Raw genomic sequence first — 13069 nt, forward strand, 5'->3', positions numbered from 1 at the left:
TTATAAACCATTCATCCTGGGCGCTCTCTTTGGAGCAATTCAGAAGGAGGGCTTGGATTGATTTGGGGCCAAAGGCTTGATTTTTGTGCCCGGATTTCCTTTGTTGTAGCAGCAGCAAGCAGCTTCTTGCTGGCTGGCTGGGGAGTCGCACTGGGGAAGCAGCAAGAGAGAAGGGAGTGGGTGCTGCCGATGGCTGGAGACGTTGCAGAATGAGTGCGTCAGAAACGGAGAGAGGAGAGGGGAGCAGGGGAGGAGAGGAGAGGGGAGGGACGGCGGTGATGAGATCAGGCGCCGGGCAGCAACACTGAGGGAGGCAGGAGGTGAGCCTAGGTAGACTCTGAAGCAACGTCGCCCCCCCCGGCCACGCGCGACCACCCCCGTGCCCACCTTGGCTGCACTTTTGCTGGCAGCTCCCGAGGATAGATTTGGCCGAGGTGAGTGAGAGATTGGGGTCTCCGAGGCGATGGGGCAGCTTTTGCCTGATGACAACCTGCTGGCGCGGCTTCTCCTGCTGAATTCCAGCCCCCTGCACCCCCGCTGCTAATCTGGGCCTGGCTCAGAGGCTGGGGAGCGTCACATCGCCCAGGCGAGGGGAGGTGGTGGTGGTAGGGAGACCTATCTTGCTTGCTAGGGATCCCTAGGGGAGGAAGGCGCGAAGGAGTCAGCCAGGGCCCTGATGCTTCTCCTTGCGGGGTAGTACATAGCCGATGCTTTCTCGTTTTGCAAGACCGGTAGGTGGAAAGCGCGGGCGCCCGCGTTTCGGCACCTAGGCGCAGGGGATGCCGGCCCTTGTTTCACGGCGCACACACGCCCACCCAGCCACCCTCTCCATGTCCGCTAGGCCTTTCTGCGCCAGCCAGGTAGGGGTGTGTGTGCGCACGCTGCCAGCGTCGGCATCCCTGGTGTGCCTCCGGGAAGCTGGCTGTACGTATGGGATCTTGCCCAGGAAGCGAGCCAAGTACGCTTCTCCGCTCCCACCGCCATCTCCTTGCGTTATTTTGTTTGCACGCCCACCTCTTCGGTCAGCGGGTTCTCCGGGTAGCGTGAGGAATGCCGCGTGCGCGCAGCCCTTTTATGCCGGCCTCAGCTGTGCTGGATGAATTAAATCCCCTCTCCAGGCGGAGCAGCAGGCCGAGATGGTGGTAGCGTTCTAAACAAACCCAGAGAAGACGGTGGTAAAATGATTGTCAGTGTAATGCATTGCAGATAAATTCTTTATTGTGAAGAGCAGGCTTCTGTTGTGGTGGGTTCCCGCTTTCATCTCCTTTGCTTTCCCTTCTTGTGCCATTTGCACAGGCCAAGCATTGTGGTGAATGGGGTGATGTCTCTTATTGTGTGGAGTTCGTTTTGAGCTGTTGCAGATGCGGGGAGGGGGGACCCCAGTGGTATGTGGATACGAATACGACAAATGTTTATATACCGCTTTTCAACAAAGTTCCCAAAGCGGTTTACATAGATGTAAATGAATAAATAAAATGGCTCCCTGTCCCCCATAGGGCTCACAATCTAAAAAATCCCCCACAAATTAGGTAACAGTGACTGGAGGGATGCTGTGCTGGGGTTGGATAGGTCCAGTTGCTCTCCACCTACTAAACAAACAGTCACAACTTTTAAAAGGTGCCTCTTTGCTCGGAAGATGTATTTCCCAAGTATATTCAGTTATTGGTATCAGAAACGTGTGTCCTGCTTTTCCTGTAGTGAACTGTTTGCACACTCAAAAGCATTAGGCAAGGGCTTGTAACCTGTAATGGGTTAACTTTGTAAGTGGGAGGACTTGTTGAAAGGCATGTGGTTGTACATGTTTACATCAAAGTGGAATCGGGCTCACAGTAGATGGAAATTGGTCTTTCCCTTCTTGTATAGATGTTGCTAGACTAAAATTTTCATCATCCCCAGCTAGAATTGCCTACAGCCATGGGAGTTGTAGTCCAGCAACATCTGGGCTCTCAAGGTTGGGAACCCTGATTTAGGTAAGATGTGGTCAGGGGTGAAGGAAATGCCTATTATTGTGATCCTGAAAGTGTGAGATTTTTGAAGCAGGGCTTGGCATCATTGGGCAGGCACTGAGGGCACAAGAACTCCTGAAGAGCCCACTGCCAACCCTCAAGATCACTTTTGTGCCCATAGCTTTTGTGATAGTGGTGGAACAGCTCTCTCACTCCAGAGTTGGTCCTTTGAGGTTGCTTCCCCCTCCCCCCCAACCCCCACCCACACAAGCTCTTCCATGAACTGTATGTCTGCTGTGGTTGCTAGTGGTGAGAGATTTCATACCTGTTTCTAATGGCATGCCTTTGTTATACTGTACTGCTTTGGCTGGTGTTGTAAATGGTGGAGGGTTGCTAAAAATTGGATGTATCCCCTGCTAACTGGGCAAAGAGGCATCTTTTTAACATGGTGATGCTCTTTATTGAGCAGGGGGAGAGTAACTGGCCCTATCCATCTCCAGCACAGTACTTCTAGTGACTCTTGCTGGTGTCTGTCTTATGTTTCTTTTTAGATTGTGAGCCCTTTGGAGCCAGGGAGCCATCTTATTATTTCTCTGTGTAAACCACTTTGGAAACTATTGTTGAAAAGCAGTATATAAATATTTTTATTTATTTTCACATTTTATATCCCGCTCTTCCTCCAAGGAGCCCAGAGCAGTGTACTACATACTTAGGTTTCTCCTCACAACAACCCTGTGAAGTAGGTTAGGTAGAGAGAGGTGACTGGCCCAAAGTCACCCAGCTAGTATCATGAACTCAGGTCTCCCCAGTCTTAGTCCAGCACTCTAGCCACTACAGGCTCTTCTGTTGTAGTAGTTGTTGTCACATTGTGGTGTTTCCCTCCCCCTCTTTGCACCTGTGGATCTCAATGCAGTGGAGAACACCATGCCGAGGCACAATAAATTAGGAATGCATGTCCAAAATTGCCCTCCCCTGAGCTCAGCTGCTTGATTTATGTGCTCTGCTACTTACAGTCTCTCCACTACCAGAAGATTTGTGTCCCTTGTCTTGAATTGATATCAAGGGCAAGCAACTATTTTCTACAAGCATTTTGATGCCTTAAAACCTTTCCTATTGTTGCATAGTTTGGACCCATGGATCTTCTGTATTCTTTTTCTTCCTTTTGTCTACTTACCCTAGGGCTGAGGCAAACCACCTGCTTTGCATTTTGTCTCTGCTATAGTTGAGGGGAGTCCTAATTGTAATTGCCTTAGGTGACTGACTCTCTGTGACAAAGTTGGAGATCATCCACTCTGTTGCAGAATTGAATTCACATGCAAAAAATAACGGTGGCTCCAGGTTTAGGCATAACAGATTCCCCCTGAACTTTGGTGGAATGGTGGTTTATGCAGATTGATTTAATGGGTTGGGTGGGGGGGAGCTTCTGCTGTTCTTAGTTGCAGTGGAATATATGTCTTGTACTTTGGGAAGCACCATGCACACTTATGGTGCTATAATATCACCACTAGTTGCTAACCAGGGGTGGATCTTATCTATGGGCAGCACTCACCTTAAGTTTCTTAGTCAGCCATATTGTCTCTGCCTCCATTTTGTGTGCCTACTGCCTCCATGGGTTGTTCCCTGCTGCTCTTGCTTGCATCCTGCTGCTCCTTTAAGAGTTGTGAGGTGGCGACAATAGCACCAACCTTAAAGAACAAATGAAAAGCCCCAGAACTTTTAAAATATTAATATTAATAAGGTAGGAGCCAATAAGCATGCTCATGTTTGTTTTGCAAAGTGAGCAGTCTTGGGACCACCCTATAAACCAATCGGAGAGGGACTAGGCTGATTGACTTCTCAGGCAGCCAATCAGAATGCCCAAGAGTGTGGAAGGCTTTTTCTTCTAGCTACTCGGAAGAATCCAATTACCATTCTGGTTAGAGCAGGTAGGCTGGTTGGCTGTTGGTAAGTTTGATTGATCTTTTGCTGGCTTCTTTGTGTTTGTTTGGAGGGGAGTGTTGCAATTTCTGCTTTCTCTCCCTTGCATTCTGACCTGTATGCAAAGCATTATAGCCCATTCCCAAAATGACATGCCATAAAACATTGGAAGGAGCAGCAAACTGTAAGTCTGGACTAATTAGATTAGAAACAAGCATAAGAAGTCAGAAAGTTATTTTAGGGCATTTCTGCATGGATGTTTTAGGATTTCTGCAGGGATATGCATGGATTTCCAAACTGCAGTAGTGACTTTCCATGTGGGTGTGGTATAGGGATGAGCCCGAAAGTGCTTCAGCGCTGGCAGGGGTGGTTCTTGAAGGGCGGGGGAGGGTGCACTCACCCCTCCCACCGGCCGATGAGGGCAACAGGGCGGCAGGGTGGAATGCTGCTGCCCCAAGGGGTTTGAAAATAATGGAGCACCAGCAGGGGAAATGCAGCGGGAGGGTTGAGTGTACCCTCCCCTGCCCTTAAAGAACCACCCCCTCTGGTGCCGAAACACACCCTGCCCCAGAGCTGAAACAATTCGGAGGCGTTTATAATGGCCTCCGAAAGGTTTCGGGCTCAAGCCCAGTGTAGTGTAGAGAAGGAATGGATTCTGTTGGAAGGGAAATAATTTTAAAAATCCATTTGCTATGCAGAGAACTATCCAGGTTTTTCTCTGGATTATGGCCACTATCTGTAACAGGAATATGTCCACTGGTGGTTATGGTTCATTGGACAAGGATTGAGGAAGTGAAATGTTTTAACAAAAATATTTGTCACTTGCTAGGACAGACACCCAGGCTAAGTGGTGGGTACCCAAAGTGGGAAGAGAGTGGCACCCAGCTGTTTGGCAGGCATGGAGTAGCGAAAGGATGTCCCCATGCATCTTTGTTACTCATGGTGTCTTCCTAAGTTACAGGAGATGGTTCCTTGCTGCAGCAAGCATAATTGAAAAACCTGTGATTTTTCTATTATTTATTTATGCATTTTTGAACTAGGGAGGCGGAGCTGCCCTTGTAATTTCAGAATGCATTTGTTCTCCACTTTGTAGCTGCTCTATGTTTTTGTGGTTTGTACAGTTCTTTGTGTGTGTGTGTGTGTGTGTGTGTGCGCGCGCTTGCTTGTGTTTTGATCCTGCTGTATTAGATACAAATCTACACACTACTGTGGTCCAGTTAATCACTACAAAGCAACTGATGTTTTTCATATTTCTCTGATGATGATCAATTGAGATTTGTGTGGTGTGTGTGTGTTTGTATTTTGATCCTACTCGTTAGCTACAAATCTACACTTTGCCAAGTTATTACTAAGGCACCCACCTAATCCCGGGTCCACCCCTCACTTCCTGTGGCTCCACCCATTGCCTGCCCTGCCTAGCGCCCCCTCCCCCCGAATCCCAGGAACCACCAGCTGCCACTTCTGCTAACACTCCTCTTAAGTAAATGGTATTCTTATTCAAATGGAATACAAGCACTCTTATTAAAAATTGTTATTCAGAGGGGAAACTCTTCTCCTTCTTAAAACATGAACCTTCAGCTAACAGACATTAAGTATAAAGGGAGAGCACGGCTGTGTGTGTAAGCAAGAGCCACTTTGCTGCTTTTTGTCATCTAAAATCACACTGACCAGAGGAATTTTCACTCAGTTGTTTAGTGGCAATTCATTCCTTGGATAAGTGTTAGAGATGCTGGTGAGCTCTTTAAATCTGTCATCTCGAAGCCCCTTCTTTTGGAAATGGAGAGTATTGCTTTTTAGAACTGCATTTTGCCCTTGACCGAAGCATTATTTTTTTCCTGAAGGCCTCTTCAGTTTCTGCAGAATCCAAACCTTTTCATTTAAGATGAACAATGGAATTTACTGAATAGTGGAATCCAAATATGTGCTTTTTGAGGAATTCTTTCCACATAGACTTACCTGCTGCAGAAACCCTGTATGCTGGAAAGTATTCTGGGGACATGTTCTCGAGTGCATTCTCAGGTTGCATGGGAGTGCTGAAGAGGCCTCTTAAGTCTAGCAGTGCAAATTCGAAGTGCACCCTAGAATGCTCCTGTGCTCTTATCTGGCTTTGTGTTGCAAGGGAGGATCACTATTGGTGGACAAGCTGGCTGCTAGTCTGATAATCTTCTGTGGAATCCTGGGCGATATTTGGAACTGTGGAAACCATGAGTCAGGAAGCCAAGCAAATAATTAGTAAATGCAAATTTATCTGTAGCCTTATTAGGCCTGGCAGAGTTGAATTGTGCTTTCATTGAGCTTGGCAGAGTCTAACAAAATATCGTAACTACTTTTAAAAAACAACAACTTTTCTTGCATAAATTGCTTGACCACATCAAATCCCCAGACACTGGGAGTTGTTTGTTGCATGGAGTCCTCTCTTATTTGATCTGATCTAGCTATATCCAGCTTCTATTGTGTGCAGAACAAAAATTGCTGGGAAATGTTGTGTAACGGAGGTATCCCCGTCCATGACTGCTAGAATAGCAAGCTATTCACAGCTAGAATAGCAAGCATACTGTAAAATGTTGGCCATTTGTTCATGCAACTGGAAGGTAACAGGTGCTTGTACAAAATCTGCCTAAGCTCTACATTTATTTATTTTATTACAATTATATCCCGCTCTTCCTCCGAGGAGCTCAGAGCAGTGTACATACTTATTTTTACCCTCACAACAATTCTGTGAGGTAGGTTAGGCTGAAAGATACATGACTGGCCCAGAGTCACCCAGTGAGTTTCATGATTGAATGGGGATTCGAACTCAGGTGTTTCTGGTCCTAGTCCAACACTCTAACCACTACACTATGTTGGCTCCCAAACATAAGATACTTACGAGAACGTCTTCTTTGCCATGAGCCCCACAGCCTGTTAAAATCATCTGGAGAGGTTCTTCTGCAGTTGCTGCCAACTTGTTTGGGGGCTACTTGGGAACGGGCCTTCTCTGTTGCTGCCCCTGGACTTTGGAGTGCGTTCTCTGTTGAAATAGCCTCTCCATCTCTGGCAACTTTTAAAAAGGCACTAAAGACACATTTATTCACCCAGGCTTTTAATTCGATTTATAGTTTTGATTTTAATATTGGATTTTAAATGTTTTAAATGATTTTAATTGTTAATTGATCTGATGTTTTAAACGAATTTAATTGTAAACTGCCCAGAGACACAAGTTCGGGGCGGTATAGAAATAAATAAAAAAGATAAAAATAATTAAGATAACAGTTCTCATGCACAAAGGATTTACTTGCACAAGTGACTGTTGGTTCAGTCCAAAACATGCTTATTTGGAAGTGAATCCTTCTGAGTCCACTGGGGTTTGCTTCCTTGTAGGCTGAGGATTGCAGTTTGCGGCTCAACAGCATTTTCATGCATCTGTTCCATTTGGAGCTATTTGGAGTCCCATATGTGAGTGCTAGTAACTATATCTCCATTTGGCTTTCTCCTTGTTAGCACTTTTGAGTGCTGCTGGGACTTTCCCCTGTAGCAGTCTGGAGATGGGATGCTTTCAGTGAATATGGACATCTTTCTTTATTTTTAAGAGCAGTGAGATGGATTTGGAAGTGCCCTCATGGAGTGTAATTCAAACAGGAAATCTGCAGAAAAGTTCTGCAAAATTGGATCTGCCAGGAAGCTGGCTTTATGCACCTCTGACTGTCCGCTCCTGGGCTAGCCATTCCAAGACTCTCCAGCTGTTGTTGGACTACAACAGCTAGAGAGCCACAGGTTGGCCACCCCAGGGCTAGTGCTTCCTGAAGTTGGCACGAAGCCTCATTTCATTCACCCAGTCCCCCATAGCTCACCCAAATCAAACAGCTTTTCATTTGGTGACAAATAACATAAAATAATTTTATTAGCTTGTGCTGATGTGCCAGCTACGTTTATTTCTCAAGACAAATGACCTTAAAACTGTGGTGCATGTGCTGGTAACATCCAGGCTTGACTACTGAAATGTATACTACGTTGGGCTGCCTTTTTACATAGTTCGGAAACTGCAACTGGTGCAGAATGCGTCCGCCAGGTTGGTCTCTGGGGCCACCTTTAGAGACCACATTACTCCTATTTTAAAAGAACTACACTGGCTGCCAGTTAGTTTTTGGGCAAAATACAAAGTCCTGGTTATTACCTATAAAGCCCTGAACAGCTTGGGCCCAGAGTATTTAAGAGAGTGCTGCCTTCTTCATGAACCCCGCTGCCTATTAAGATTATTTATTTATTCGATTTCTATTCCGCCCTTCCAAAAATGGCTCGGGGCTGTTTACACAGAGAAATAACAAACAAATAAGATGGATCCCTGTCCCCAAAGGGCTCATAATCTAAAAAGATACATATGACAGACACCAGCAACAGTCACTGGAGGTACTGTGCTGGGGGTAGATAGGGCCAGTTACTCTCTCCCTGCTAAATAAAGAGCATCACCATGTTAAAAGTGCCTCTTCGCCAAGTTAGCAGGGGTTATCATTGGTGGAAGTCCAGTTGGAGTTGACACTGGCTTGCTTGGTAGTGATCCGAAACCGGGCCTTCTCTAGGGTTGCCCCGAGGTTCTTGAATACACTCCCAAATGAAATCAGAATCTCCCCATCTCTGGTTGTTTTTCAGTGACTTTTGAAAACATACTTGTTTTGTCAAGCTTTTAGTTTATGATGTGTTAAAGTTCTGAAGTTTTACTTATGGCAGTTTTAATCTGTTTATATGATTTTTAGGTTTTAGTAGTGGTTTGACTAGATTGTAACCTGCCCTGAGATGTTATATAGGGTGGTATATAAATGCGACAAATCGATAAGTGGAGAATAAACGTAAAAACAGTGCGGGCCAGCTGCTGCTTGAAGAGTGGAAGAGAGAAGTGTAAGACCTACAGTTGGTCCAGCATTCAGTTTGCTGCTGTGTCTTTTGAGCAAATAGAGAACTTTGGAGACGGGTAGTAGGGATGTGCAAGGAACCGCAGAGGCCTGGTCTGGTGCTGGCGGGGGTCTCCATTTAAGGGCGGGGGGGTTGCACTTACCCTCCCGCTGCATTTCCCCTGCTGGCACTCCGTTTTTTTGAAATGTTTTTGGAACAGCAGCATTCCTCCCTGCCATCCTTCCCGCTGTTGTGGGCTGGGAATACCGGAAGTAGCGATCGCGCATGTGCCCACCACCACTGCATGTCACGCACACAACGTGTGCACGCAACGTGTGATGTGCATGGCGGGCACACATGCGTAGGTGGCAGGGGCACGTGTGATTGCTACTTCTGGTATTTCTGGCCAATAACAGGGGCAGGGGCGTTGCCGCCTCAAAAACATTTCTAAAAAATGGAGCGCCGGCGGGGGGAAAGCGGCAGGAGGGGTAAGTGCAACGCCTCCGCCCTGAAATAAACCCCCTGGCATTGGGGCGCCGGACCGCCAGACTAGGCCACATTTGAACCGGTTTGGAGGCCTCGATAATGGCCTCTGGACTGGTTCATGCACATCCCTGACAGGTAGGCCCACCCTGTAGCTGAGAGAGATGCTGTGAGAGCACTTTCTCTTTTCTTTGGGCTGGTTCAGATGTTGCTTGTTGTGTGAGGGAAAGTAGGGGCATGCCACTCTGACCCCTCACGTGCATGATCACATGGGGTCTGAATGTCTGAACTGGCAGCTACCCAACCGCTTGCCAGTAGCACCTCAGCCCTTTCATGAGCAGGACACCAAACACCTCACAAATCTCCTTCCCAAAGTTCTCATTTCTCTCTCCAGTTTGTTTTATTCATTAATTCATTCATTCAACACGTTTATATACTACCCAAAACATATGTCTCTGGGCAGTTTACAATAAAACACAAAATAAAAACAAAATTAAAGTTGAAACATTAAAATAATGGAAAATTTAAAACCGTGTTAAAATCTGTGAACAAATATGCCCTAACTGCCTTTTGAGAAGAAAGAAATGGCAGGAATCCTTTCTGAGCCGTAGGAGAAGGCTTCCACTGTTTCTTACCATCTCTATACCACATCACAATGACAGAAGACCAACTAGTCTCTTAAGTCCTCTCTGCCAGTGTGCCAGAAAAGGATTCGAGGGGAGAGAGCGGATTGGTGGCAACCAGAAATAATGGCTGGCTAGTGAGCTAAGTCTAAGTTTGTGGATCCCTGCCTAATTGCTTGGGTTAAATGCTGCATTTAAAGGAATAGTTAAACTCTGTAAAGAGGGACTGGCTTGGATGTTCCAGTCTAATGTGATAATGCAGATGTGGGGCCAGCATGCCAGGTGGGCTTGACTGGAGAGATGCATTCTTGCTTTTTCTCATGTGATGGGCTGCCACTTGAACAGTATTGTGGAACTGGCTTCTTCTTCTTCTTCTTCTTTTTTAAGGTAGGCCTACCAATCTTAGAACCTGCCTGAAGCCTGACTTGCAGTGTGAAGGCCCGGAGATATCTGCCCCTCATCCTTGGGTTTGAAAATTTGGACCTTGTCATACTGACCCCTATATTTTATTTTGTTGTTGTTAAGGATATTTATGTGCTGCTTTTCAATAAAATTGAAAATTTCTCTGCAAATGGTGGCTGTAAGCAGTGTACAATCTTAAAAATGCAAAGCAGTATACAACAGGAAATAAAACATAACCAATCAGAACTGAAAATGGTATAGCAGCAATTGAATACTAATGGTAAGCAACCCTGAGTTTCTTGGAGAAAGAGCAGGAGGAAAAGGTGGTAAATAACCCTGCCAACTGGGCCAAGAAGCACCTTTTGAAAGTGGTAGGTTTTTTACATTTAGTAGGAGTAGAGCAACTGTCTCCTGTGCCACCCAGCGTAGCATCCCTCCCAGTGGCTGTTGCTGCTATTTCTTTTTAGATTGTGAGTCCCCTGGGACAGGGAACCCATCTTCTCATTCCTTTTGCCATGTAAACTGCATTTGTGATTTTTGTTTGTTTGTTGAAAAGCACTGTATAAATATTCATGGTCATAAGAAAACTACAGTTGTACAGAATAAGAGAAGAAATACACATTAGGCAGCAGCAACCTCATCCCACACCTTCTGAAAAAGCTAAAGCCCAATTCAGACATTGTGCTGTACAAGTGCACAGATGTGCACTCGTACATGTGTCTGTGTGAATGGCTGTACCTGTGTTCATTTTAAAAGGACATTGATACAGGCCCTTCAAATGCATGGTACAGATAGGAAGTATATTGCTGTACCTGTATTCAGCATAACATGTGAATGACTGTACCTGTGTACAGATCTGTACATGTGTACTCTGTAACTTGTACAAGTGTTGAACATAGGGTGTGACTGGGCCTTAAGTCTCTACCAAATGCCGGAAGAAGAGTGGTGTGTGTGGGATCAGACAGGTCTCCAGTGGGAGGGAGTTCCAAAGTGCTGAAGCCACCGCAGAAAATAAACCTTGTTTCTAACAGATGCTCCCAAAGCGGTTTGCAAAAAACATAAATAAAGGACAGTACCTCAAGCCACACATTTACATGCAGTGGTTATAAGAATGAGCTGTGAGTGGAAAGCCCTAGTTCAGATCTTGCTTCTGTCAAGAACTTGCTGGGTGGCTTTTGGTTTCCCTGGACGTACATTCATAAACTACTCTCCTGCAACATGACCTACCTTAGAGAGTTTTTGTAAGGATTTATCTTTCAGGAATCTATATGGAATGTTGACATGCCATCCCATTGATAAATCCTACCAGTACATCTCTCGCCAGAGATCCATTGGACAAATAATATAATTTTAGAGTTGGAAGGGACCTTGGGGGTCTTCTAGCCCAATCCCTAGCTCGGAGCAGGAAACTGTTACAGCAGGGTTTCTTAACCTTGGGCCCCCAGATGTTGCTTGTCTACAACTCCCAGAATCCTCAACTGCAATGGCTTTTGCTTGGGGATTATGGGAGTTGTAGTCCAACAGCATCTGGGGGTCCAAGGTTAAGAAACCGTATGCTGCAGCATCCCTGATATCCTGCCTCTGTTTGAAAGCCTCTGGAGATGGTGAGTTCCTCACTGTCCATCATAGACTGTTCCACTGTCAACCAGCTCTTACAGTTAGGAAATTCTTCCTAATATCTAGCCTAGATCAGCTCTCTTGTAACGAAGTTTCAGCTCATTGCTCGTCCTGCCTTCAGGAGCAGTGGAACGAGTCTGCTTCTCCTATGTGACCACCTTTCAGATATTTTATGGAGGAAATCACATAGTCTTTAATCGTCTCTTCTCAAGTCTAAACATACTGTGTTTCTTCAGATATCTAGGAATCTTGAAACCTTCTTGAGATACTACCTTATGTGGAAATACTAATGGCATTGTAATGATCTTCATAATGGCCATTGCCAGGCATTCTTTAAACAACTATAGATAATGCTGCACACTAACCAAGTTTCATTTGACAAGCTGAGGATAGACATGTGATTGTGCTTTGGTTTGCAAATTGGAGGGAAAATGAGGTATTAACAGTGAACAGCAGAAACTGGGGGCTCTGTACTTGCAAGTGATTGCTGTGGATATTAAATGCCTCTCTGTTTGTTTAGCATAGAATAGTAATAACTCACTGTTATAGTGATTTTTATCAGTTACTCACTGATATAGCATGTGCTTCTTGACTCAGGAATTTTTCCAAATCCAGAGAAGTTGGGAACTCTGCTTTGAGGTTGCTAGGTATCTGTATGTACAGTTCACAGCCACCTCTGGGCTTACTTTCTTTTAAGGTCAAGAGTGTCTTCTGTGTGTCAAATGGATTGCAGTTCCCATTGAAATCACACTTGACTCTTCAAGTTTTGGGGCGAGTTGTGCCCGTTTGATGTAGTTTTGGAATATGTGGAATCCAATTGATACTATCTTTTTGGACAACTGACGAAAAAATATTCTTGAGTGAGGTGTTATGAGATTATGCTCTTTCGGATCTAAGAGACAGCCCCAAAGTTTAAGAGCCAGACAATGGACTCTTGCCAAAATTACTGGACTTAGTGATGGCCGTTGTGGAAGGGGAGGATAAATGGGATTCTCTTTGTCTACTTTTACAAGTAACAGGACAGAAATAAGGCTGGCTGAGATGAATAAATATTTTATTAAATAACTCTACCTCTGGATATCCTAGTCTAGGAGCCACAGTTAAATTTCTAGGTGCCATGGCTCCCGGGATTTGTCAAGCCCTTTTTGTAATAATATTAAAATTTCTAGCAGAATACTTAACTGATAACATGAGCTGGTAGATCTTAACAGTGGC

General features: G+C 45.3%; 1 protein-coding gene across 11 annotated transcripts in view; it reads left to right on the top strand.

The window, feature by feature from the left end:
* The first annotated feature begins 234 nt into the window (after window positions 1-234).
* The window catches only part of FAM169A (family with sequence similarity 169 member A), a 55894-nt gene continuing 43059 nt past the window's right edge, over window positions 235-13069 (top strand). The window contains exon 1 of one of the 11 annotated variants that reach the window (XM_053299320.1): window positions 235-434. Coding sequence is in view for 5 of the 11 variants with exons in the window: in XM_053299313.1 (XP_053155288.1) it covers window positions 780-860 (81 nt within the window). In the remaining 6 variants the exon portion in view is untranslated. Of the gene's footprint in view, window positions 435-598; window positions 732-751; window positions 861-938; window positions 959-1011; window positions 1244-3832; window positions 3891-13069 lie in introns of those variants that run through there. The other 10 variants (XM_053299314.1, XM_053299313.1, XM_053299315.1 and 7 more) reach the window with 10 other exon arrangements.

This window comes from Hemicordylus capensis, chromosome 2, assembly GCF_027244095.1.
Source record: "Hemicordylus capensis ecotype Gifberg chromosome 2, rHemCap1.1.pri, whole genome shotgun sequence".
Taxonomy (NCBI): Eukaryota; Metazoa; Chordata; class Lepidosauria; order Squamata; family Cordylidae; genus Hemicordylus; species Hemicordylus capensis.